Source organism: Drosophila suzukii, chromosome 3 (assembly GCF_043229965.1).
Source record: "Drosophila suzukii chromosome 3, CBGP_Dsuzu_IsoJpt1.0, whole genome shotgun sequence".
Lineage (NCBI taxonomy): Eukaryota > Metazoa > Arthropoda > Insecta > Diptera > Drosophilidae > Drosophila > Drosophila suzukii.
In genome coordinates, this window is record NC_092082.1 from 36,269,764 (window position 1) to 36,296,609 (window position 26,846).

A 26,846-nucleotide genomic window follows, 5' to 3' on the forward strand; every position below is an offset into this window, starting at 1 on the left:
GCGGCGGCGCTGATCGTTGGGCGCTCCTGATGAACACGTGGGTGGGCGCTTCCCGTGGCGCGACTGACGCGCGGCAGCGCTGATCGGTGTGGTGAGCGCTCGGTTGGCACTGCTGTTGCCCCGCTTGATGGGCGCGGATGCCGCTGAGGGCACTGCTGTTGGCCGCGGTGGGCACTGATGACGCTCGATGGGCGCTCGTTGGGCGCTGTGGAGGGCGCTCGTTGGGCGCTGTGGAGGGCGAGGTGGCCGCTCTGTGGGCACCTGATGGCCACGTGGGTGGCACTGTACGGCGCGGGACGCTGCTGAGTCTGCGCTGTTGATAACGCGGCTGGCGGCGCGGGTGACGCTGCTGAGGGCGCGGTGGCCACGCTGTGCGTGCTCCTGGTGACGCTCGTTGTGTGGCTGGTGACCACGTGTCCGGCGCGGTCGCTGAGGGCGCTGCTCGGGGCGTGATATGCGCTTGACGGCTTCGTGGGAGGCCACGTGGCTATGTGGCGCTCCGGGAGTGGGTTAGCGTTGGCGGGCGCAGCGTTACGGGATCCCCTACTCTAACTATTCCTGCGGTCTCCTATCTTTCCCTAAATCTCATCTACTGGACATGGGTCTTTAGGCCATGCGGTTGGTGGTAAAAACCCAATTCTCCTAAAGGATATCTAGTCGTCCTTATTCGTCCCTGTTCGGAAGCCAAACTGTAAGGACCTTTTTCATAGGCTGGGATAAAACTCAGTCCGGCCAGGGTCCTCTACAGTTAAATTTGTAGAAAAATATTGGGACGAAACTGGACGGGGAGTTGCCGCGGGGATTTGTCGGGAAAGGAGGCCAGAGTATCCGCGTTGCACCGAGTAAGCAGCTCTAGCGCAACACGGCACCCGAAAGGTATAGTGGAGGGCGGGGCTGCTCCCGGCGAAAATACTAACGAAACGAGCGGCGTAGCCGATCCCTGAGAAAATACCAACAAAACTGGACGGCGTGGCCGTTCCCCCTGGATGTGCGACTCACAGGCTACTGGGGTAGGGGGTAGGGATCCGAGGGGAGGATGGCCGGAGGCGACCCTATGCTCCTTGTGGGCGATCGGGTGGTCGGTTGCACTGAGTAAGCTTCTCTGGCGCAACACGATTCCCGACCGGCACAAATCACTGCACGTGGCTCGCGACTACCTAAACCGTATTTGGGGCGGGGTTCCCAGGAGAGGGTGGCCAGAGGCGATCCATTCCTATTCTCCTTGTGGGCGATCGGGTGGTCGTTTGCACTGAGTAAGCTTCTCTGGCGCAACACGATTCCCGACCGGCACGTGGGTTCCCGAAAAATGCACAAATTCACACGGACACATACTTCTTCATTCTCTCTTGTCTTTATTACTCGCTAGTTTTACAAGTTATTTTCCTAGGCCCCTACTCGCACTCAGTCTGATCTCTATTGTCTGTCCCACTTACTCCTTGGATCCGGCGTGCCGACGCTCGTACCGCTGTACCACTCCGGGTTGAAGTCCGCTCCTAGGTCTGGTCGCCTTTTCTGCCATTCGGGAATGGGGTCGAGCTTCCGCCCTTGCGGCCGCATGTAAGCTCGGTTTGCCGGGTTTTTCCGTTTCCCAACACAGTTTCTTATCGATCCCCCGCCTATCGCTATCGGCACTAGCTGTTGGCCCTCGGTTGACCAACACTGGGTGGTTTTCCAGCCCTGGTGCGCGCGATATTTAAATCTGATAAGCTTAGCTTCTAGTTTGAACTTAAATATATTGCCTTCGTGGCGTAACGACTTATGGCTAACTTATGCCTATAACTTATAAATAAATGGCCGTCGTGCCGTAATATCAAATTGTATGCCTTCGTGGCGGAAAGAAGAAAAGTGGCGAAATGTGGAGGGTGTGTTTCCCGCATCCTCACAACAGGTAGAAGGAAGCATTTTCGACCCCATAAAGTATTTATATTTTTGATCAGGATCACCAGACGTGTCGATTTAGCCTTGTCCGTCTGTGTGTCTTTCCGTCCGTATGACCGCTGAGATCTCGGAAACTATGAAAAGCTACAAAGTTGGGATTTGAAGTTTATTTCGGCAGGGTGCCACGCCCACTCTAACTGAGTAACTGGCTGAGTAACGGGTATTTGATAATCGATGGCCTCGACAATAGAGCGTTTTCTAGTTTTTCCTTTAGAAATCTTGTGCCACGGAAAATTCTACAGGCTTAATATGAATGTTATATGCATTTTCCGCTTAACCATCGGTGATCGGCTATTTTGTTGGTGGTCTTGCTGATATTACAGACTATGCTCTCTCACTATATGTTGCACATCTACTGCAAGAGGGCCAGTAGAAAAACTCCATTAATTTGCTTATAAATTTGTGGCAGTCCCCATGACATCCATTATAGACAATCATGGTGATCAAGTGATCACTTTAAAGGGAATTCCCTCTAGATAAGCACGGAATTTTGTGATGCTGAGATTTCTTACTCAAATACGCAGCGCCATGTTTAATTTGGCTGACATATAGCCGATCGGGTGTTTGCCCAGTGAACCATCGGCTTGAAACAATACTCCCCTCATCCCTAAAACTTTAAACTCCATAATTGGCTTTTCAGACAACCAAAATTTCTTTATACGGTCATTCTTTGGATAAATCTCCTGTACCAGCCAGTCATGCCCAAAAACCTCTGCATCTGTTTGGCGGACCTAGGCAAAGCAAATTCTTGTATCGACTGTATTTTGAAATTATCGGCTTGGATGCATACTTCTCCAACCACATACCCTAGATATCTGGCCTGGCTATAACAAAACTTGCTTTTGTTAATTTTTATTGTCAGTTTTGCCCGCTGGCTCAAAAGTGGGTGAACAGACCAGCAAGTCGTCAAGGTACACGAATAGAACTTCGTTCCGGCGTTATGACTTTATCCATTCGTCGGCACATTCTTTGCGCTGCATTGAACAGGCCGAACGGCATGACTGTAAAGTGGTAGAGGTCTGCCCGGTAAACGTGGTTTTTTCCATCCTCTTGGATTCCAGTGGTACTTGCCAAATGGCGTCTTTCAAGTCAATTACAGAAATATAATATGTTTTTTGGAGTCGATTCAATAGACCCTCTTTGATCGTCCGGGAATTGACTTTACGTGCGTCGAGACAAACAACTCTTTGCACGAGAGCTATCGGATGACTCCAGCTACTATTGCTCTCTTCAATCACCACTAGACCTAGCATGCGATCTAGCTCGGCATATACCAGCTTTTGCTTGGCTAGGTATATACGGTAATGTCGTTCCTTGATCAGCAAGTATTCTTTTTTAAGGGTGCCTCCGCTCTTTTGCCAATACAGCATGCACTAGCGCCTGTGTCTAATAACCCTAGTATTTCATTTCTATTGACATATCGTTTTGTACGCTCACCACCTGTTCTTAACCTTTTCCTTGAGCGATAATCCGCTCGGGTATGTGTGTTTCCGTGTGTTCTACTCCCGTTGTACTATGCTCATATAAGGGGATATTTATCTGGTTGTTGTTGCTTGTACGGGAATGGACTGATGGACTCCGCGGAAAATACGCCGGGATAGCGTCGGCATCCATTTCGACTTTACTACAGCAGCGGCCAATGACGTCATCAAATTTGGTACGGCATGGCTTTCCTTTGATGAATATTTTCTGTAAAAGTTTTCTCCCTTGCCCCACTTATTGCACACCAGGTCGTAAATCGGGCCTACGCATCCTTTTCCGGCGTCGTATCCCTTTCCGCGTACGGTTGGATTCCTCCAACGTGATATCGTCCGAAATGTCCTCCAGGTAGTGATGCAAAAACATCGATGTTACTTTCGATATCATCGATGTTTTTAAAAACGGGGATACATCGAGTATTTTTTCGAACATCGATGTTTTCACTAAGAGAAAGAGACGCTAGGCAACCACACGTAAGATTCATAAGCAAGCACATTTTTTTCAATGTATCAAGTTTTGCTACAGTTTCTTACACGTTAAACTCCTTAGGGCGGTTCCTCGTGGCAAAATCGACATGTTCCTGCACATAAAGAGTAAGTATGAGCCTCAGCAGTACCAAGGTGCTCTGTTTTAGACCATGCTTCTCCTTCATCTGCTCCTTCTTCATCTGATGCTTTGTCGCCTACTCCTTCTTCATCTGCTGCTTTGTCCCCTAAAATGCAGAATCGGAATTTGACTTTCAGCCTCCAGGCATTAAAAAACGAAATATTTTGAGAGGTCCAAAAACAAAATGTTTGCCAAATAACGACTTTGCGGAAAGGAGTATAAAACTTCCGGCTACAAACCTATCAGAGCATTTAAGACGCCTGCATCCAATGAAAGTAGCTGCAGTTACAGAAAATCGAAGGAAAATGGATGAGTTTGTTTCACGATCTGACAAGTACGATCCAGCTTCAAGCAGAAAGATCGAATTGGATAAATATTTTGCTAAATTGGTGTTTTTCAGTTTCTGTTTTTTATTTTTGTAATTTTTAATTTAGCTCCATGAAGGTATCGTTTTTTGGTTAAATAAGTATAAGTTAGTATTACGGTTCAGCAAAACAATAATTTCGTAGTAGGTGATTGAAAACATCGATTATGAAAACATCGATGTACTCACTAACGATATTTTTGCATCTCTACCTCCAGGGTCTGGAACTCCTCTTTCTCATTAATTGGCCTGCTGCGCATTTTATCCACTCCTCCTTGAGTTCCATCATTTGCCAACACGTTTTAGTGGCCGCTCCTACCTTCTTTTTTTTTTGATATAAGCCTATGTATGCACATAGTTCATTAACATGCCTCACAAGTAAGGTTCTTGTTTTAATCTTGAATGTTGTTTGAACAAAAAAATCAGGAAATCAGCGGGTACGTGAAGCTACAACAGACTATGGAATTCCGTAAAGACTTGTTGGCGGCTTATCCCACACAACTCTGGTAATCGGTCGACGCCGAACAGGAATCTTTCAACTGTCATGTCGCGACCGCTCCGGGGCCTGAAATTATGGAGCTAATGACTCGTCTCCGTTTCGTAAGTTTGGGACTGTCCATGCGACGGTGTTTCCGTCCGCCTGGGTGTCCTAAGCCGGTGCTTCTCATGTTTTACTGACTCTAGAGGCGGCGTCCCTTGGTACCTCAAAAAGCTGTCGGTCGGGTTAAGAATATGCTCTGGCCTTATAGATGCATGGCTTCTATCTGGGCACACATAATTAGCAGCATTTGATTACTTTGCCTAAAAAGCTCCATAATCCTGTGCTTTCGCCGCTCTGCAGCTTCTTTGTTGTCTGACTGGTGCATCTGGTATTGGGAAAGCATACTTGATCTCCGTTTTGGTGGTCCGAGAGACAGATTCTCCCCCCAGAGTGATCTTTCCAATTCCTTTGATTGGTCCATATTTTTTTTCTTCGAACAGGGTATCTACCTGTCCCGGGTGATTCTGTAATGTCACCCACGGCTCTCATTCAGGTGAATCGCCACACCTTGCAGAGCTTGCAGTGCTGTGTTGGTGATTTTTCTTGCGAACCACAGAATTTTTCACTTGCTCACGCTTCGGATAATACGCGTCTCCGACGTAAATACTTGATAACACAGGTACACATCCAAATTTTCCACGAAAATGTTCCATGATATCCTCCTGGGTAACCTATTGACCTATTCCACTTCTCGCGTCAGCACTCCCCTTTGGAAATGATTAGCACTTCATAGTTGTACCCGTTACTCGTAAAGTAGAATTAAGCGTTTCCGACCCCATATACGAGGTGTGTTCAAAAAGTAAGGTGACTTTGTATTTTTAAGAAAAACTATTAATTTATTTATCAATATTAATGTTGTCCCCTTCAAAGTAATCCCCCTCAGATACAATACATATATGCCAACGGTTTTTCCAATCCTCAAAGAACTTCCCATAAGCACTTTTCGGTATAGCCTTGAGCTCTTCCAGCGACGCAGGTTTTTTTCGGTCTTGGCTCACCTGGGCTCTTCCATTGTGACGATTGGGCTTTGGTTTCGATATCATAACCATATACCCATGATTCGTCACCAGTTATGACCCTTTCGAGTAAATCTGGGTCGTCGTTAACGTCATCCAACAGCTCTTGAGCGATGCTCATGCGACAGTTCTTTTGGACAAAATTCAGCAATTTTGGAACAAACTTCGCTGACACACGACTCATGCCCAAAACGTTTGAAAAAATTTCATGGCACGAGCCAAGCGATATACCGACATCTTCAGCAACTTCTCTGATAGTGATTCGACGATTTTCCAAAACAATTTTCTTCACTGCTTGAACGTTTTCATCAGTTGTTGACGTGTTTGGGCGTCCAGAGCGAGGCTCGTCATTGGCATCTTCCCGGCCATCTTGGAAGAGATTGTACCACTTGTAAACATTTTTTTTACTCAGAACAGTTTCACCGTATGCCACTGTCAACATTTCAAGTGTTTCGAGGCACTTAATTTTATTTTTTACAAAAAATTTGATGCAAATCCTTTGATCCATATTTTTCGATAGCAAAAAATCGCTGAGCACGCAAAACAACTTGTTACCTTTACGCCTCTCACAACTAAACAAAAAAGGGGATTCAATTGAAACTTGGTACAGATGTAAGGGAAGAGTGTACCAACATAACAAAACAAAAAAATCGATGATCGAAAATATGTTGCCCGCGAAATTTGAAAAGTCACCTTACTTTTTGAACACACCTCGTATACAGTGACATATCCATAGTACCACATACTCCTATGTAGATGCCCACACACCTACACATACATGCTTACATTAAGCAGTCACCCTCGAGACACCCTATAAGAAATAAGAACCCAAATTTAGTTGTCAACAAGCCAAAGGAAAATTACCGAACTATAAGCAAGCCAGGGGAAAATTACCATGAAACAAAAAACACCAGTTTATAGAGTAAACAATTAGAACGTGCCGCTTAAGATTTGTCAACAGCAAGTCGGTGTTCTTCCAACCCAAAATATTGTAACCAGTGGTGCAGACGTTTAATTATAATTATATTCTTGATCAGGATCACTAGACGAGTCGATCAAGCCATGTCCGCCTGGGATTAGGCATACATATTCTTGAGATTCCTGCGCATCCCAAGATTGTTTCGTCAGTGTGCTAGGCCCATTCTAACGCCCACAAACCGCTTAAAACTGTGACTTCACGGGATACCGAGCATAGTCCAAGCTTGAAGGACTCACAGCTTTATTCAGCTTCACGGGATTCTTCGGCACCCAAACACGAGTTTTAACTTCACACATTAGTAAACTTCACTTATAGAGGAAACAAGTCACACAAGAATTGAGTTGCACAATCGACTACTAGATAACCAAAATAAACTACAAGTACAAATCCAAAAGGTCATAAAGAATTAATGCAAATATTCTGTCAAACGACGCCACCGAGACGGCTATTGTTCCGATAAGCTAAGTTTTTTGACCTAGATGAAGAAATCCAGCAAGCGGCATTCCCTACCGGAGATGAATATGCCTAATGACTGGTGGCATTAAAATCATCTCTAATTCTACAATAACACCGGAAGATCCAGTGGGAACTATTGAGACAGACTCACGATTATCTCGATCATATGCCTGGGCAGAGGACGCAAGCGAAGCAGAAGTAAACAGATTTCAGCCCTTAAGCCTAGTACTCAGATCGGCTAAGAGTTTCACTAGTCGAAAAATCTTATTCTTTGTAGTGTGACCAAAGTTTTCAAAGTTCACCAGCAATGCATGTTGCATGGTCTTACTGTCAAGCAGTTGGGTTTGAAATTAAAATTTAAAAAGGAGGAGTCTGCTGGTACACAAAGAAATTAAAATAAAAATTTATGGAATGTTCAACGAATGTTTACATTTATGTAAATTAGTAGTTTAAAGCTTCCTTCTCGTCCCACGTATGCTTCGCCATCTTTTCCGCTCCACCGCAGTCCAGCTCCGAGTCCCAATAGGCATATTGGACCTTGAGGAAGTGGGAGCCGAATTGGGAACAGGGTTGATCCGCTGATGCTGCAGGAAGTCGCCTAGCATCCTGGCAATGGCTGGCTTCTCCAACTGTTTCTTAGCGGGCGCCCTATTTTTCTCCTCCCTACAGAAGCCAGCGGATCCTCCAGCTCCGCTTAAGCTGCCAAGTAGGTGGTGGTGCTGCTGTCCGGAGTCCTAATGCAGATGTCGTCGGAGGTCCTATTATTGGTGGTTCTGCTAAAAAGATACTTCTATTAGTACAACGCAACCAAATTGTTTTGGCCAGATCTTACCTTTTTTGCAGGATGTCCATCAAGAGAGCGCAGTCCCACTCGGCATATTCTTTCCCACTGGGATTCTCTAGTTGATCTCCTACAGCATTTCAACTATTCTGCGGATTTGCCCCTGTGGCTTTGCTTCCTGTCGGTAAAATCCCACAATAAAGGGCAACAGCTTGGACTAGGATCCACATCGCCTTTGCACGAACACCGCCAAAGATTAAATTTCTTATTCTTTGGGCCGCGGCTAACGGCGTTCATCGAAATTCACTCGCCAAATCTGGTACTTTTTTCTGGTATTTCCTTAGCTCATCTGAGTACCGCGCTAAAAAACAGACCCGACGAAAAGCGTTAGCCGCGTATTTGCCTCTCGCTCACTCCTATGGTTAGCTCGCGGTTTTCGTCTACGTGAGTACTAGGCTTTATAATATAATAAATATAAATATAAAGTTTATGTGAAAAGAATAACATGACCTTTCTTAGAGAAAAGAGCCTAAATCAGCGGTCGACACGGAGTACCCTGCTAGCATTTTCTATCGGGGAAGGCATTGACTTCGATAAGTGTCGCCGAAGTTGAACATTTTTCGTTGACGGGAGTCATTTCCGCAATACGATTTCGATGTCGCCTTTCCTAATTGGAAAATATTAAATACAAAAATATTTATACCCGTTACTCGTAGAGTAAAAGAATACTCTACTAGGGCCCATATTTTAAAAAAATTTTGTGAGAATTTGCTTTGGCTTTCAATGTCCAACTACATGCCAAACATTGTTCAATTCGGGCTTTTTATTAAAAATATGTAAGCAAATAAAGTGTGCAATCTTGGAAAGTATGGTACTTGTATATCTCTATCTCCCTTTCACTCCCTGAGTGCTCCCAGTAACGGGTATCTAATAGTTTATGGCATCGATTATAGAGTTCTCTCTTGTTTTTTTTACTTATTTGTCAATTTTTTAAATTTGCCTTTCTTATAAGTGCTTTGTTTGCTTTTGTAAAAATAAACTTGAAAGCATTAACTTTTATAATAAAATATGTGGAGAATATTGGGATGCTGCGTTTCTTCGCAGTTACACGCCAAGTAATGTCCAAAGCTAGCTTGCCCGTACATAGCTTAAAATAATCGTACAGCTTCACGCTAGGCACGTAATTTCGCACCCTTTGTTGAGGTTGACATGCGTGTAGACGTTTTCAGAAAGTTGATCCCAAAACGTAGCGCAATAATTCAAGTAGTAGGAGCATGCACAAATTTCTTCTCTACAGCCAAGGGTCGTAAAAAAAGGTCTAGTGGTCTTCCATCAAAAACTGACTCAATGCGAAGCTGTTACCGAAACACCCGAAAAACTTTGTTTGACTTTGGCTCGCTCCGTTACATTTTTTTATTTCAGTACCCGTTACTCAGGGGATTGCGATGGAGATACGCAAGCATCAAAGCGACTGTAACCAAGATAGCACATTTTATATGCTTATAACTTTTTAACGAATTGTCCGATTTGAACAATTTTTGGCATCCATCCATGTTTATATCCATCTATATAAATAACACTGAACATTAAAATTGACTTTTATAAAAGCTGCAGGCCTGCGTGCATTTAATTATGTTAAATTAGACGCAAATAAGCATATTTGCGAATATAGTTATACCCGTTACTCGTAGAGTAAAAGGGTATACTAGATTCGTTGGAAAGTATGTAACAGGCAGAAGGAAGCGTTTCCGACCCCATAAAGTATATATATTCTTGATCAGGATCACTAGCCGAGTCGATCTAGCCATGTCCGTCTGTCCGTCTGTCCGTCTGTCTGTCCGGATGAACGCTGAGATCTCGGAAACTATGGGAGCTAGGCTATTGAGATTTGACGTGCAGATTCCTGAGCTTCTTACGCAGCGCAAGTTTGTTTCAGTAGAGTGCCACGCCCACTCTAACGCCCACAAACCGCCCAAAACTGTGGCTCCTACAGTTTTGATGCTAAATAAAAATTTTAACTGAAATGTAATGTTCTTATCAATACCTATCGATTGACCCAAAAAAAATGTTTGCCACGCCCACCCTAACGCCCATAGACCGCCCACAAACTTCAAAAAATCGTAAATATGAACGTGGATATCTCGGAAACTATCAAAGATAGAGAATTGGGATTTCAGATTTAGATTCCGTAGCCTTATACGCAGCGCAAGTTTGTTACGCGAATATGCCACGCCCACTCTAACGCCCACAAACCGCGAAAACCTGTGACGCCCACAATTTTTATGCTAGATAAAAAATTTTAGCTGAAATGTATTGGTCTCGACAAAACCTATCGATTGGTCCAAAAAATTTGCCACGCCCACTCTAACGCCCATAACGCTTAAATCTGTATAGCGCCGGTAGGTGGCGCATTTTAATCTCGCTTTGCTACTTGCATATCTCTATTTAGCTGAGTAACGGGTATCTGATAGTCGAGGTACTCGACTATAGCGTTCTTCCTTGTTTTTGATTCTAACGTGTGGTACTTGTGAAATCGCGGTTTGACGAAAATTACAAAATTTAAAGTTTTAAATAAAGATATCTTTCAGAGTTTGTACTCATTTTTATAGAAATGCAAATGCATGATTTGCGTTTAAGGTATTATCATATCATTAGTCGATTACAACTTGTGGCCATTTAAGTAATATGTTCACCTCTATTTAGAATAAATGTTATTTGGTGAACAGGCTTTGAAAAACACAATTAAATATATGAGACTCAAAATATTTTACATTCATTTAGAGGCGTCTTTAGCCGAATTTTTAAACTTTGTACGTCAAGGGATGGAATTTATAGATTTTTTTTCTAGAATCCTAAAAAGTAATGGGTCAGAAACTAAGCTTGTTTTTGACCGAATTTTAGTAAGTTTAATGTCCTAGGTTCCTGTGCTTTTTAAAGCATGTCATAAGCCTCCCGTTTAAGGGGACGATGACTAGGTAATCTAATAAATTAAACATCTTTTGCTTTTCTGTCAAAAAAATAGTCTAGACTTAATTGTTTCCATAAACATTACTGAGAATGAAGAAAGATATTTGTTAAAAGTATATTGCATGCCTTTTTTAACAACAAATTTTATATCCACTCCATTAGATAGTGTTAAACGATGTTAAAATGACCCAAATGGGTTTTTCTATATAGAGCCCCTATAAACGAAAATATTTTGGGTATTGTTTATATAATATGCAAGGAGCATTGAAGACAAAGGGCAGAAGGTGCAAGGAAGCAGATTAAGTTTGGAACACTTATGATTTGGGTTGAGCAAAAAATCATAACGTGGATTGCTATTTTTGCCTCGTCAAGTTAAATCCTAAAAAAATACGTATCCCAATGTGAAAACAACAAAAAAGCCCATGCCTCACTCTGATGACGTTCCCGTCCCAACTATTCAGAACCAACTTGATAATGTCTCGAAGCTTACAGCTTCAGATTGTACCAGGACTTCAGAAGGGTAGAAGAAAGATACCAGGAAATATGGAATGAAAACATGATGGCCGGTTACTGCTGGGGGATGTCGCGCTCAAACTTGGAAGTATCACATTTTCGGGCATAAAAAAAGGAGCTTTATTCCCTTGAGAAATGGACAAATTCCTCACTAGTTCTGACGAATGGTATCGAAAGTACATGTAAGAATTTGGTGCAAGTAGTTATGCATAACGTCAGATTCCTATTGCTATTAGTGCTGGGCAAGCTAAAAAGTATGCGATTGCAGTTACGCGGAAATCATTTTCATACATTTTTAGCAAGGAAATAGCAAGGAAACTGACTTTATGCATAAGAACTTGCACTAAATTCTTGCGTTCACCAACACTGAAAATTTAAAATAGTGTTTAACGGCCGCTGCTCCCGAATACTGAACTTGTGTATATATGTACGTTTAAAAATCTGTAAAAAATCGATTTACCAACGGATTGTCGTGATCAACTGCTCATATTCTCCGTTAAGGTTCAAACTTCAAATAAACAACATAAAACTAATTTCGGTTTTTAGGCGTGTATTTTTAAAGAAGCCATTTATGCCAGCGTTTTTGCATTTTTCCCAACTTTTTCAACTTTGACGAAGTGCAGCTTCTAAACTAATGAATGGAACTCAATGCTGTGTACTAGAAAGTTAAAAGGCATTCTATTACCTGTAAAATGAGTCTTTGATGACCGAATTCGGATTATCAAAACTTGAGTTAGAAAATAAAAAAGTGCGAAAAACGTTTTTTACACTTAAAAAAAAATGGGTACCATAGAAACAATTTTAAGTGCTCTCTTCTTAATCAGGAAGATGTACCTTACCGGAAAACCAAGGTCTCCTTCAAAGCGTATTTCGTCGATTTTTTTTGTAAACTGGTGTTATTTGCTCCACGTGCGCCCTTCACTGGCAACAGCTGTTTTAAACTTTCTGTAACGTAGCATTGATTTCTGATGTTATCCTGACGTCATTAGATCTTTATATTAACGATTTTCGGAAAATGGATTTTAGGCCAGGAAAAGTTGTCATACAGCATATAGTGTTTAGACGCAGATGCCATTAAGTTGTGCCTGAAACAGTTTTATTTAAAACATAATGCAATGTTAATCAATTAAACTTAAATGGTTTTAAGTTCAAAGTAATAATCTTTTTCGGGTCAGCGTAAGTAAACCTCGTATTCTCTAAGTGGCTGTGTGTTAGATATTTGACGTTGATGTCGACGACATTGGTGTCTGTATGGACCGGAAGATTTAATTTTGTGATCACATTACTAGATTGAGTTTTTGCAGAAAAACATTTTAACATTTCCTTTACAGGGATATAACTGTGATTGAAGTCTAGTACTGACATTCTACTCTAGTCGTCTTTTTCTAATGAACTTACCCTGATTTGCTGACCGTAGAACTATGCTATATACCAGCTTCGTTGCAATATTATACAGGGATCTATAGGATAACTCTACATATATACTACCTACAATAATAAGTAGTTTTGGTTGTATAACCTCCACAGTTTTAACACTGAGAGCTTTGCGTAAAAAAGGGTCGGACAGACAGACCGACAGATCAGCGAACATGGCTAGATCAACTTGTCTAGTGAATACTGAATATACTCGTATATGCGCCATAGGGTCCGATACTTCCCCATTACCGCACTGCAAACTTCTGACAGAAACAATAATACCCTCAGCGAGCGAATAATTGTTTTAATTATTAATTTCTTCGCTATATCTTTCTATCTGGCTTGGTATTAAGTGCCACGCCCACTCGTACGCCCGCAAACAGCCCAGAATTGAGGCGCCCACAGTTTGGATGCTTTAATAAAGAAAAATAATTTGATACCCATTTTAACGCCTACAAAACTCCCAAAACCGCCATTTTTCCGACGCTAAGATCTCGGATAATATTAGTAATAGTAGAACGTTTTTATCTTAATAATGTGTGTTTGTGCCTAACCGAAGTAGACACTTCCGGGTCACACCGTGGGACAAGGGGGTAATGAGCACTTGTCGCTGGCACGGGGACGCTTTGCTGGCAGGACGATCGCGGCGCGGCAATGGTAACGAAGTTACTGCGATGCCGGACCACAGACGATGCTGAACTGCGCTGAGGGTGAGCTAACGTGGTTAGCTGCTAGTTGAGATAGTGTATTACGAGCCCTATTCCCAGTTGTAGGAAGTAGAACCGCGGAGTTAAGAGGTGTGTTGATAACTGATTTATTCTTCATTTGGTACATGTTTATATACTACTTGGACCACGGAAGTTTGTGTAATGATTAGTGAAGTAGGCTATATTCTAAAGTAGGTCAGGGAATTATGATTATGGTAGCAGTTTGCGTAGTTGACTTTGCGTAGTTGGCTGACACTGCAAAATGTACTGACTGCATTGGGGGGTCAGTGTGCCGTTGAGTCGGTGAGACGGTGAGTTAGTGAGACATATAATATGCTGATCAGCCATTCTCATATGCAGTGGGTGCTACTGAGCGCCTGGTACTGTTCCCAACTTGGCTACTGCTTGATTTGTTGGGTGTGGTCATGTTGAGTACCTTTGGGTACGAACATTCTCACCCCCATGGAGGGGTACCCTCAATTAAGTCGTGATGTCGGTCAGCCCTTGACCGGATTGTATAGGAAGCACCTAACAAATCATTGACTATTGTGGATCTTTCCTTCAACTGCGGTTCATGTTTGTGATTCAGGTCCTTCACATCTTCTTGATGCTGCTTAACACTCCCCTTTGCGATGAAATTGACATTATCGTGGGGACTGAAATTGTGCTCTCGTAGAACTTGATCAATTGGCACGTCTATGGTATGTGGACATTCTGCAACAAAACTAAGATATTTCTTGGTTAGGTTTAGAAATGTTGAACCAAAGTCAGCCTTCTTGTAGGTTTTAAATTGATGAGAAGTCGGTTCTATATTCATCGGATTTTTATCTTTTGTTGGCTCATAAGCAGCGTTCGGTCCTGCAAAATCACCTCTGCCTTCTACCAGAATAGGGTTGATTTCCGTATCAGATGAGGTTTCTTTATTGAGATAACCTGTGATTACATAACCAAGCCTAGTGCCTTGTGCCAAAGGTTTATTAGGTCCTAGTTCAAGAAGTTCACCGGTTATTACACGAGAATACACCTCAGACCCTAAGGTTAGGTCAATGGGTCCAGGTTGCCGAAAGTCAGGATCTGCTAATGGCAGTCCCCCGGGAATATTAAGATCGTTATCAATCGATACTGACGGTTGGTCTGGAATGACTGTGGGAATAATAAATACCTCTATTAGTCTTTCAAACCCTGATGTAACTGATGAGAGCTTTAGTGTTGATCTAATTGCTGTTGATATTTTTCCTCCGATTCCAGATATTTCAATCGGTGACCTTTCCTTAAGAGATAGCAGATCTGCCATTCTCCTTGAGATAAGATTCACCTGTGATCCACCATCTATTACAGCGCGACATGTTTGTATTTGACCGTTTGGCCCTTGTAATGAGACCTTGGCGGTCGCGAGCAGATTATATCCTCCTACGTCGTCGTAGCCTGCAATGGTTACTGCGCCGGCCACTGGATTGCTAGTCGGTCCTTGGTGTAACAGTGAATGATGCCGTTGCTGGCAGACTCGACAAGCGGTCGGTGATCCACAGTTTTCAACCTTATGAGCTGTAGACAAACAATTTGTGCATGCTCCTACTTGAATAATGGCTTGGCGCCGTGCTTTGGGGTCCATTTGCTGGATCCGGCTACATGCTCTAAGATTATGTTGTCCTAGGTGACAAATCTTACAGCTCTCTTCGTTGTGAACTGACTGATGGCGGAGTGTTGCTGTAGGTTGAGCGCTTATCGTCTCCAGCATACAAGCGCGCCGCTCAATAAACGTCAGTACACTCCATAACGTTGGAATTTCCGTTGGTGCATCCGCTGAATTTTCTAGAGCAGTTAGAACTGCTGGTCTAGTTTTCTTCTGATAAGAAAACACAGGATTGGATCCCAGGATTTTGTGCTGATATCGAGGTTTTGAAGAGTACTCATTGAGTTTTTTATAGTGCCATGTAAGGCCCTTAGTTGGCGCGAGGAACCGTCTATAGGCGTATGGTCAATAATTTTTGCTATGGCGGCGAATACTAGTATTTTGCCGTTCTGGTACCTGGCCTTCAACCGCAACCAGGTGTCGTCATAGCCACCCTGTGAGAAGGCTGTGTCTGTCAAGACGTTCCTCGCTTCACCACGAAGCGAACTCTGTAGAATATGTAGCTTTTGACTGGCCGAATATGGTTTGTTATGTACCAATTCCACAAAGAGATCATGGAACCGTGGCCAGTCTAAATACTCGCCGTTGAACTCCGGAATGCTAATTGGCGGAAGTGCCAAGTTTAGGCTCATTGGCGCGTCGTTTTCTCGTAGCATGTTCATTTCGTATTCCTCGTATAATGTGTGGAATTGGGCTAGCTCTGCTTCTGCCAGAGCTGCGGCCCCAGGTGTGCTATCCAATTCGTCGTGGGCTTGCCTCAGTAACGCCCAATGGAGATCCAGGTGCCTTTGTAGGGCTGGGGTGACAGTTGGGGAGTTCGAGGCTAATGTTAATCATGACTCTAATTCGTTGCATCTTCTCTGCAACTGTCGGATCACCGTGTCAATTGCGGAATCTCCTTTGACTTGATCTCTTGTTGTGAGCTTGATGTTGGCCGAAGTTCGTCTGGGGGCCTTCGGAAGACCGCTTCCAGTCGGCATGTTGTCCAGAAAGATATTCTGATATTTTTCGACCAGCTCCTTAAGTGCTACTAATCGTGAAGAGTACTCACTTCCAGTGGGTAATGCCGCTTGCTGGACTTCTTCATCTAGGTCGCAAAACTGCTGCCAGAGATCGTTTAACTGATTTAGCTTACCGGAATAATAGCCGTCTCGGTGGCGTCGGTCGGCAGAATCCTTGCCATAATTCTTAATGAGCTGTTGGATTTTCCCTTGCAGCTCGTTTTGGGTGTCTAGTAATCGATTGTGTAAATCGATTCTTGTGTGACTTGTTTCCTCAATGAATGAAGTAGACATATTGTGTGTCTTGGAAACAAGAATCTTGTGAAGCTGGATGAAGCTGAGTATCCTGTGAAGCTGGATGAAGCTGAAGTTCCTGTGACGCTGGAAGAAGAAGCGTAGCCTGTGAAGCTGGATGAAGCTGAGGTTCCTGTGACGCTGGAAGAAGAAGCGAATCCTGTGAAGCTGGATTAAGCTGAAGTTCCTGTGACGCTGGAAGAAGATGCGTATCCTGTGAAGCTGGATTAAGCTGAAGTTCCTGTGACGCTGGAAGAAGAAGCGTATCCTGTGAAGCTGGATTAAGCTGAAGTTCCTGTGACGCTGGAAGAAGAAGCGTATCCTGTGAAGTTGGATTAAGCTGAAGTTCCTGTGACGCTGGAAGAAGAAGCGTATCCTGTGAAGCTGGATTAAGCTGAAGTTCCTATGACGCTGGAAGAAGAAGCGAATCCTGTGAAGCTGGATTAAGCTGAAGTTCCTGTGACGCTGGAAGAAGAAGCGTATCCTGTGAAGCTGGATAAAGCTTTGAGTCCTTTAGTGGGAAGGGGGTTGCTTGAGTGTGATCCTTTGTTGTTAAAGGATCACGTCGGGGTCACCAATGTTTGTGCCTAACCGAAGTAGACACTTCCGGGTCACACCGCGGGACAAGGGGGTAATTAGCACTTGTCGCTGGCACGGGGACGCTTTGCTGGCAGGACGATCGCGTCGCGGCAATGGTAACGATAGTTACTGCGATGCCGGACCACAGGCGACGCTGAACTGCGCTGAGGGTGAGCTAACGTGGTTAGCTGCTAGTTGAGATAGTGTATTACGAGCCCTATTCCCAGTTGTAGGAAGTAGAACCGCGGAGTTAAGAGGTGTGTTGATAACTGATTTATTCTTCATTTGGTACATGTTTATATACTACTTGGACCACGGAAGTTTGTGTAATGATTAGTGAAGTAGGCTATATTCTAAAGTAGGTCAGGGAATTATGATTATGGTAGCAGTTTGCGTAGTTGACTTTGCGTAGTTGGCTGACACTGCAAAATGTGCTGACTGCATTGGGGGCTCAGTGTGCCGTTGAGTCGGTGAGACGGTGAGTTAGTGAGACATATAATATGCTAATCTGCCATTCTCATATGCAGTGGGTGCTACTGAGCGCCTGGTGCTGTTCCCAACTTGTCTACTGCTTGATTTGTTGGGTGTGGTCATGTTGAGTACCTTTGGGTACGAACAATGTGTTCACGTCAAAAGGACGTTTAATTTTTGAAGGCAGTATCGAGCGGCAGTTTTCTCCAGATGTCTACATCTCCGCCCCGCTATGGAGTGGCTTAGTTAAGCTTGGCTTAAGTAGTTTTAATATTCAAGCGTCACAATAAACACACGCACGTCGCGTAGTACCCTCTAAGATCTACCGTGTTTTCGATCATATTTCTGCGCGGATTTTTCGTGCCAGTTCCCCTAGGATTCACAACGATTTCAGCGATCAAGCCACCTCCTTAACATAATGATTTTCAAAGTTTACAATCGACAGTCATGACTAAGAAAGCAATTTCACAGATTTTAATTATAATTATTTGTTATATAAATAATATAAACAAAGACGTTTTCAAAAAGGTTCAGTGTGGCACGGCATAAAAAAATTCAAATTATTACATTACTGATATTTTCTCTGTAGATCAACGCATGATGAAGGAAGGAGAAAAGTTTGGTATAATCATTGCAGTTTAGGTACTCTGTCAGTTCTTCATTTTAGAGGGAGCGCGAATGTAAGAAAACTATCCTTATTTCCGCTAAAACTGGAAAAATTCTAGTAAAATGGGTGACGCTTGATTCGTTGTTGAGAGTGTTTCAGTGCGGTCTATAATTGAGCGGCAACAACTCACAGCAAGCCATCAAATCAGCGCTGGTGTGAGCATCAAACCGAATATGGAAATTATTTAGAAGTCCAAGGTTGTGTGACAGGTTTCAATGTGTAATTCGTGTCTCGCTCTGGGAGGCTCGCGATAGGTAGTCGCCATCTTTTCTTTGCAGGATGTTGACCTCTAGCCTATGCGAAATTTTGTACAAGGAAGAATATGGCGCTTTCCAAAGAATCCTCTCTATGTGTTGTTTATAGTTTTCAGTGCGTCCCTTAGCTTTTCCTGGACATAAGTTAAAAAATGCATGTTGCAGGAAAAAGTATCGCCCAGATATTTAAAACTTCGTGGCGTTTTTAAGTTCAATTAAATTTAAGATCCATTTGCTTGATTGGGACCTACGACCCCTGCCATATTTTACTGCCAAATCCTTAGTTTTGTCAACTTTTACTTGCAGGCTCAATGGAGAGCAACAAGTTTGTTGAGCATGGATTGGAGCAATTCCGGCGTCTCTGCTAGTAATGCCATATTTTCCGCGTACATGAATGTTTTTATTATGGCGCCATTTATGTCGATGCTGCCGGGCAGAAATCCAGACACATCGTCTATATATAAAGAAAATAGGACGGGACTAAGTAGCCATCCCTGTTTGACTCCTGTATTATTTGGGTAGCACTCAAAGGGGTGGGCACCTTCCCAAACTGCAAAAGTGTTTTCCGAGCAGATTCCAGCTATGGCATTAGCAAGAAGCGAAGAGATTATCAAGGTGATAGGACTTGGAGATTGAAGAAAAAATAATAGCGCTGTCGATCGTCGAGTAGTTCTTCTTGAAGTCGAAATGGAACTCACATAGGATGCTGTTTACTAATACCCAGTCCGTAAGACGTCTAAGTAATATCAAAGCAAAGAGTTTCACAGACGCGTTCAAGCATGATATTCCACTATAGTTTCCTGCTTAGGAGGGGTTTTGCTAATGTTTACTTCAAAAGGGCGTTAAATTTCAGGAGGCAGGGTCGAGCGGTAATTTTATCCAGATGTATACATCTCGCGCGCTCGCACTGCCGTCCGCTCGCCCTTAAGTCTTCGCTCTACTCTGGAGCGCTTAAGTTAAGTTAGGCTTAAGTAGTGGTCTTTTCCAAGTGATCAATTAAACATATATACACGTCGCGTAAAAACCCCAAAGTACCCCCGTGTTTTCTGCGTACCATTCGATCTTGGGGCTTCACCTATTTTCAACGATCAAGCCACCCCGCCCCAACATTTTGGACCAATCGAAGCCGGATTTCAAAATCTTTGGATGTTCCTCTCCTGGAGTTTCCTTTGATTTTGTCCCAGTAGGCTTGAAACGCTTCAGATAAGTTCCTCTTACTATAATTGCCGGTCATACAGCCAGTTTTTCGAACCCTATTTCGACAAACTTTCTGTATGATATATTGTCTAAATCCAAAAGTGATTAATCCGACGCAACGGCATTGAATATATGCATTTCAATTCCGTTACTTGTGCCCGACAATTTTCCAGTTTCCTTTGCCCACAATTGTACACTGGAAACAATTCCAGAAGATATTTCAGTGCTACTATTCAACTAAAATATTTCTCAAATATATTTTCAATTCCAATTGTCTGTAAAATATAACTCAGCCACAGTAAAGAATTCCCGACCATACAACTTTTCCTTAAGATTTGCACTCTTTATTTTTTACTGTGTTCCAGCTGCGTGTGTATATTTACATAAATATTCTAATACAGTCCACTCTAACTACTCGTTCTAATACAGTCCACTCCAACTACTTTTCTCGACCTACACATACGGCTAAACTATTTCTAAAATTAAAAACAAAGTTACAATATCCACAAATTTACTCCAGCAAATCGTTTGCAATTTTTACAATCTTGATTGGTTCCTAAATTCCAATTGGGTTCAAGCCCGTTTTCTTACTTCTGAATTAAAATTCTAAATTACTTTACGTCATGGCAACATCAGTAAAATCCGCTTTAACCCGATTTATGGCCACACCTGACTGTCTGATCCACTTTGAGGCCACTGTGAACGCTCCAGGTGCTCCTACCCCAACGTTATCCGCCTGTGAAATCCGACGAGATCACTTCAATTCCTTGTTTCAAACGGTAAAGGAAGCATACGACGTATGCTCCGACTGCATTATAGCTGCAGGCGAGAGCGCCGCAGACACGAAATCCATACTAAAGTCCTAGTATTACCAAACGTACTCCACTTATGAAATATTTGCCGCGCAGCTGATGAAACAAATCCAAAAAGGCTCCTCCCAAATACCTCAAGCTCCAGTAACTCCGTCCCAAAATTCCACGTCGTATGGCTGTCGGCTCCCTCCTATCGACACAGAGGTTTTCTCTGGCGATTATCTTCGCTGGCCGACTTCCCGGGACCTTTTCACGGCAATATACATAGACAATCCGAGTCTAACGCCCGTTGAAGAATTATTCCATCTAAATTCAAAAACAAGGGGCGAAGCTTATTCCATAGTTTCAAGATCCCCACTCACCAATGATGGCTTTCGCTCGGCCTGGAATAACCTAACTGAGCGTTTCGAAAATAAGCGATTGCAGGTGAACAGTCACCTGAAAACACTTTTCAATGTGCAATCCATAGCAAACTCCATGACAAAACTACTTAAGCGCACTCTCTCTTTTTATGGGAGCAGTCCATCCAAAAATAAAGACGAAATTCCTACGTGGCTTGAGCTTGATTCCTATTTGATGGAGCGCCATCGAACTCTTGAGGCCGTCGATAGCTTCCGAACTGCCAATTTCCACCACGTCCAGTCCAAAGACAAAAATCGAGTGGCAGAATTTCGAAAAATAAATTCCTTCAACACAAGGCTAGTTCCGATACCCAATGGCTGCGATCTGCGTTCGAAAAAGAACCACCCAGTGCGTTTATGTCCACGCTTCCTACAAATGACGGTAGTCGATTGCCTAGCCTATATTCAAAGGAATCAGTTGTGCTCCAATTGCTTTGCAAGCAGCCATCAATTCCGGGATTGCACAAGCGCTCACAACTGTCTCACTTGCCAGAATCGGCATCACACATTGCTGCATCGAAACAGCGGCCCTACTACTCCGCCGACTACATCCGATCTTCCAAGGCCAGTATCCGCCTCAGTACCACACATCATTTCGTCCTATTCAGCGCAAGTTTCCGTACAAAAAGTCCCTCCTAAGAATACTCCATCCGAATATTGCGTTCAATACCCCGCCTTGGATGGCAGACGTACTCGAGGTATTAAATCCTACCAATGCCGAGTCTGCCAACAAATCCATCCTCTACGGAAGTGCCACCACTTTCTACGGCTAAGCCCCCAGAATCGGCTTCAGGAAGTACATGTCCAGAAGTACTGCTCCAATTGCTTGGCTCACAATCATTCCAAGGATTCCTGCCGCAGTGGTCATCACTGCCACAAGTGTGGAAAGGGCCACCACACTCTCCTACATACGGACGACCGATCTTCACTTCCAACATATTCTTAAACTTACTATCCTGAGGTTCTTGCTACGGGTGTCCTCGCAGGGGGGGGGGGAGAATGTTTACGTCAAAAGGGCGTTTAATTTCAGGAGACAATGTCGAGCGGCAGATTTATCCAGATGTATACATCTCGCGCGCTCGCACTGCCGTCCGCTCTCCCTCTCCATCTCGCCCTTAAGTCTCCGCTCTGCTCTAGAGCGCTTAAGTTAAGTTAGGCTTAAACAGTTCTTATTTCAAAGTGTACAAATAAACATATATGTACGTCGCGTAAAAACCCCGAAGTACCCCCGTGTTTTGATTCGATCTTGGGGCTTCACCTATTTCAGCGATCAAGTCACCCCGCCCCAACAGCTAAAGAACCGGAAAAATTTCTAAAAAGTGAGAAATTGCGTCGGATAGAGAAACAAAATATACTGGAGTAACCCAATATAATTAAAAAGACGCTGAATCGTTTTAATCCCGATTCAAATAGCATGTTTTGAAAAATATCTTTTGAGTTAAAAAAAAAATGGGCTTAGATTTATAAAGTAAAAAGGATACCGATGCGTTTAATTGATTTATTTGAATGGAAGAAGCTAAAAACTTGCTAACGAGACATGCGTGTTTTTCTCATTTATTTAAATCATTACGAAATGGACTTCTAACAGGTTACTTTTAAAGTTATCAAAGAATTGTCGAAAAAAAAGTCCATCCAAAATGTGTCCAAAATTAACAAAAAAACACATTTTTCCTAATTCTTTTTAAAAATGAGGGTTAAGTATGCGTTTCAATTATTAAGCAAAACAACAAAAGCGGTTAGCAAATTTATTTGTGACACTGCATCGTTCATAGTAAAGGTAGATACAATATTTGATTGCATGAACAGTGGCTCCTTATATGGTGACAACTTGTATCGCTCTGCTATACAGCTTAACAGCAAATCATTTACCTTTATCAAGTACATTCTTAGTTATCTTAAAAATGTCAAGTTTATAGACTCGAAAGGAGTACATTTTTAAGATGGTATGGAACTATCTTTGAAATCGGTAATTTTACTGTCCGGTGACCTACTGAAAGATAGCTCAAAGTTCTTTATAATGAAAAAATCCTTTAATCAAGATTGTTTGGAGAATTCGTTTGCTGTTTTAAAAAAATTATTTATAATAATCCGTCTGTAGCAGAGCTTAATGTGACGATAGCTCTAGCTCATCTAGAAGTTACTGAAATTTATATCCTACTCCGTGCGAGCTCTACCGAATCAGCACCTTAAAGAGGACAGTCAATGTGATATAAAAACCTCAGAAGATATAGCTCGAATTTGTAAACAAAAATATTGTGCCTGAAATATGTTTTATAGGATGTGCTGCATTTAAAATACTTCCTCTATTAGATTGTAAAAAAACTACCACTCCGATACGGACTTTGGAAACCTAGTATCTCCATTACAAGTTTTAATAAAAACCTCTTCAAAGCACATATCTATCTTCTATACAATTTTCAAGTTATTTAAAAATAATTGGGTGAAATTAAGTTTATATTTATCCCTAATTTTAAATTTTTACTATTACGCTTCGTTTTGAAAAGTCGCCGAAGCCTGTGGCTCCCAGAATTTTCCTGCTAGAAAAAAAGTGTTAACTGAAGTGTATTAGGCTCGTCAGTACCCATCGATTGACATTAAACCCGTGGCGCCCGTAATTTTCATGCTAGAAACAAAATGTTAACTGCTTTTTATGGCTTATTTAAAAATGGCATGCATGATAATCTTTAATACAGAGAAAGTAAAATTTAGTTCCTTTCGTTGCGACAGAGACGGTTGCGTTTTTACGTCCCATGATGCGTCGCTTCGGACTTTCCTTCCCAAAATCCAATTAACAGTTCTAACCAATTTAATATTTATATTTTCTTTCAGGAAAGTCTGGAATTGCTATCAATCTTATAACGGATGAGAAATCTATGAAGGTGTGCACGGATATCGAAAAACACTTTAAAAAGAAAATAGAAATATTGAATACGGATAGTGCCGATGACATTGAAAAAATTGGCACATAGTCTTATTGTTATAATCAAAATAAAAATGCATTTCAATATTACTGGGTTGTGTATTAAAAGTGTGTTTTAGATAAACGTTATTCGAAGTTTTGACAAATTTAAGTTTGGCCACGTTCTGCTCGCGAAGTTAACCTGCGGCTAGTTTAAAGAGTTTGTAGTTTCTTCTCATTAAATTTATACTGACTGCCCGCGCCCAAATGAGTAACGCAGGCTACGTTATTATACCCGTTACTCGTAGAGTAAAAGGGTATACTAGATTCGTCGGAAAGTATGTAACAGGCAGAAGGAAGCGTTTCCGACCCCATAAAGTATATATATTCTTGATCAGGATCACTAGCCGAGTCGATCTAGCCATGTCCGCCCAAAACTGTGGCTTCTACAGTTTTGATGCTAGAATAAAAAATTTTAGTTTTAATTTTAACTGAAATGTAATGTTCTCATCAATACCTATCGATTGACCCAAAAAAAAGTTTGCCACGCCCACCCTAACGCCCATAAACCGCCCACAAACTTCAAAAAATCGTAAATATGAACGTGGATATCTCGGAAACTATCAAAGATAGAGAATTGGGATTTCAGATTTAGATTCCGTAGCCTTATACGCAGCGCAAAACCTGTGACGCCCACAATTTTTATGCTAGATAAAAAATTTGAACTGAAATGTATTGGTCTCGTCAATACCTATCGATTGGTCCAAAAAAAATTTGCCACGCTTACTCTAACGCCCATAACGCTTAAATCTGTATACCGCCGGTAGGTGGCGCATTTTAATCTCGCTTTTCTACTTGCATATCTCTATTTAGCTGAGTAACGGGTATCTGATAGTCGAGGTACTCGACTATAGCGTTCTTCCTTGTTTTGTATTGTTGTATTTGTTGCATGCAGGAAATGACGACCTTGTTAGCTGGTCGCTGGCTCAATGACGATGAAGACGCTCATCCGCGAGCTAGTCGATGAGTGCTCCGACATTGAACCCCACAAGATGCTGGGTGGACGTACTTTTCGGCTTTATCACGGCATTAAGAGAAAGGTAATAAGTGGAAAATCATGGTTAGGTACGACCTTTCATATGTGGTTTTTTAGATGTAGTTCGTTTCTTTTGAATTGAGCCAACGCCAAGGATCTGGAGTATGCAAGGGGGACACTACGCGCTCAGGATCAGAAAATGGTAGGCTTACGAGGAGCCTGCCACTACCGTCTCTCGTGGTAGTACGGTTAATATTGTCCTCACAAATCTAAAACCACCTACCAGAATTTGTTGAGAAGTTTGTCCAAGAGTTTTTTAAATGCAAGGGAAACGTGAAGGAAAATCGTATTTTGCCTTGAAGTAGGCCCTGGCTATGTAAAAATATTGTAGACTTTTTTTGTGATCAAGGGGTCTAACTTTACTAGAGACTACCGTCATCCTTCTCGGAGCACATTGGCATTAAACTAGTGTAATTTAAGGCTAGCGCCGGTCGAAAAATAGTTCCACCGAAATGACAAAACGAGTGGCACCATAGTTTCCAATTCACCCCTTAAGCCTAGTACTCACATCGACATCGAGCTAACCATAGGAGTGAGCGAGAGGCAAATACGCGGCTAACGCTTTCGTCGGATCTTTTTTTCAGCGCGGTACTCAGAAGAACTAAGGAAATACCACAAAAAATAACTGATTTAGCGAGTTCATTTTTATTGTCGCAGATAGCCGCGGCCCAAAGAATAAGAAATTTAATCTTTCGTGCAAGATTCTGGTGGAAACAAAAATTTAAAAATGGAAGGAAAACCCCAATAACGCCTGCAAGATGCAAGTGCAGATAAAAAGGATGCCTAATCCAAGCTGTTGCTGTTGTGGGACTTCACTGACAAGAAGCAATACCACAACAGTGCCAGAATCCCAAGTGGACATCCGGCCGGGCGTCTCCTCGCAAGGAAAGTAAGTTCTGGCCAAAGGAATTTGGTTACATGTTACGTACGCCCTCTATATAGAAAGATTCACATAGAGAAACAACGACGAATCTTTAGCCAGGGGGAGGGGTGCATGTGACTAACCAGACTCATACTGGTAAAGGCAGAAGAAAAAGCAATTCGGCAATTCTCGGGTGTCGCGTGGCCAGAACAACGGCCACTATCGACCTATTGGTAACCATACTCCGGTAGCTGGCAAAGGGCAACAGGTGTGTCTCAGATCCCCCCGAACTTATTTTACGTGGCGTGTTCCACAACGGAGGGATTACAACCACGGCATTCTATGTTGTTATATAACGCAACATCCACGTCGAGCCCGAGGACTCTACCCGCGATAAAGGTGTCAACCACAGCCACCACGATACTCCCACTAGGGCGCCAACCTCAAAAAGCAGCCTTGGGACTGCTCAACCCGTGGTACCGAAATTACAGGCTCGGTAGGCCTCACCCCTTCAGCTCCGACAAGCTCGGATGGGGCAACCATTGCCATATTAGTCGCCTCCTACGACAAGCTATGGCAGGCTGTGGCAGTATTCATCGCCGCTACCACACGCCTGCGAGTCATCCCTCGTCGCATCCATCCTTCGCCTCGAGAAGGCAGCGTCGGCAGAAACTCCTAGGAGACGCATCCGTTCTGGGGTCTCGACTACTCAAGCGACGATCCATCTTCCCTGGTCTCGAACGACCCCAAGGGCATCCAGGTCCCGCAAATCGTTGTACAGGCGGCAGTCACACAGTATGTGGAGTCAGTCCTCTCTTGCCACGCCACATGAGCATGGGGTCGTGGTGCTGAGAGTCCTGCCCTGTCAGCAAGAATCTTTCCTCTTGTAGACAAATGCTGCCTCTGGGAAGAGCTCG

At 42.9% G+C, this 26,846-nt stretch overlaps 1 protein-coding gene and 1 long non-coding RNA gene across 10 annotated transcripts in view; one reads left to right on the forward strand and one right to left on the reverse strand.

The window, feature by feature from the left end:
- The window catches only part of Dbp80 (putative ATP-dependent RNA helicase Dbp80), a 203,323-nt gene extending 179,241 nt beyond the window's left edge, over window positions 1–24,082 (forward strand). For all 6 annotated transcript variants that reach the window (XR_011604351.1, XM_070996673.1, XM_070996668.1 and 3 more), the window contains one exon: window positions 23,902–24,082. Coding sequence is in view for 5 of the 6 variants with exons in the window: in XM_070996673.1 (XP_070852774.1) it covers window positions 23,902–24,041 (140 nt within the window). In the remaining variant the exon portion in view is untranslated. The remainder of the gene's footprint in view (window positions 1–23,901) is intronic.
- LOC139353190 (uncharacterized) overlaps window positions 1–26,846 on the reverse strand; it is a 140,127-nt gene that overhangs the window by 108,764 nt on the left and 4,517 nt on the right. For 2 of the 4 annotated variants that reach the window (XR_011604355.1, XR_011604354.1), the window contains exon 2: window positions 12,480–12,725. This is a non-coding gene — a long non-coding RNA (uncharacterized lncRNA). Of the gene's footprint in view, window positions 1–7,737; window positions 8,156–8,211; window positions 8,828–12,479; window positions 12,726–26,846 lie in introns of those variants that run through there. The other 2 variants (XR_011604353.1, XR_011604352.1) reach the window with 2 other exon arrangements.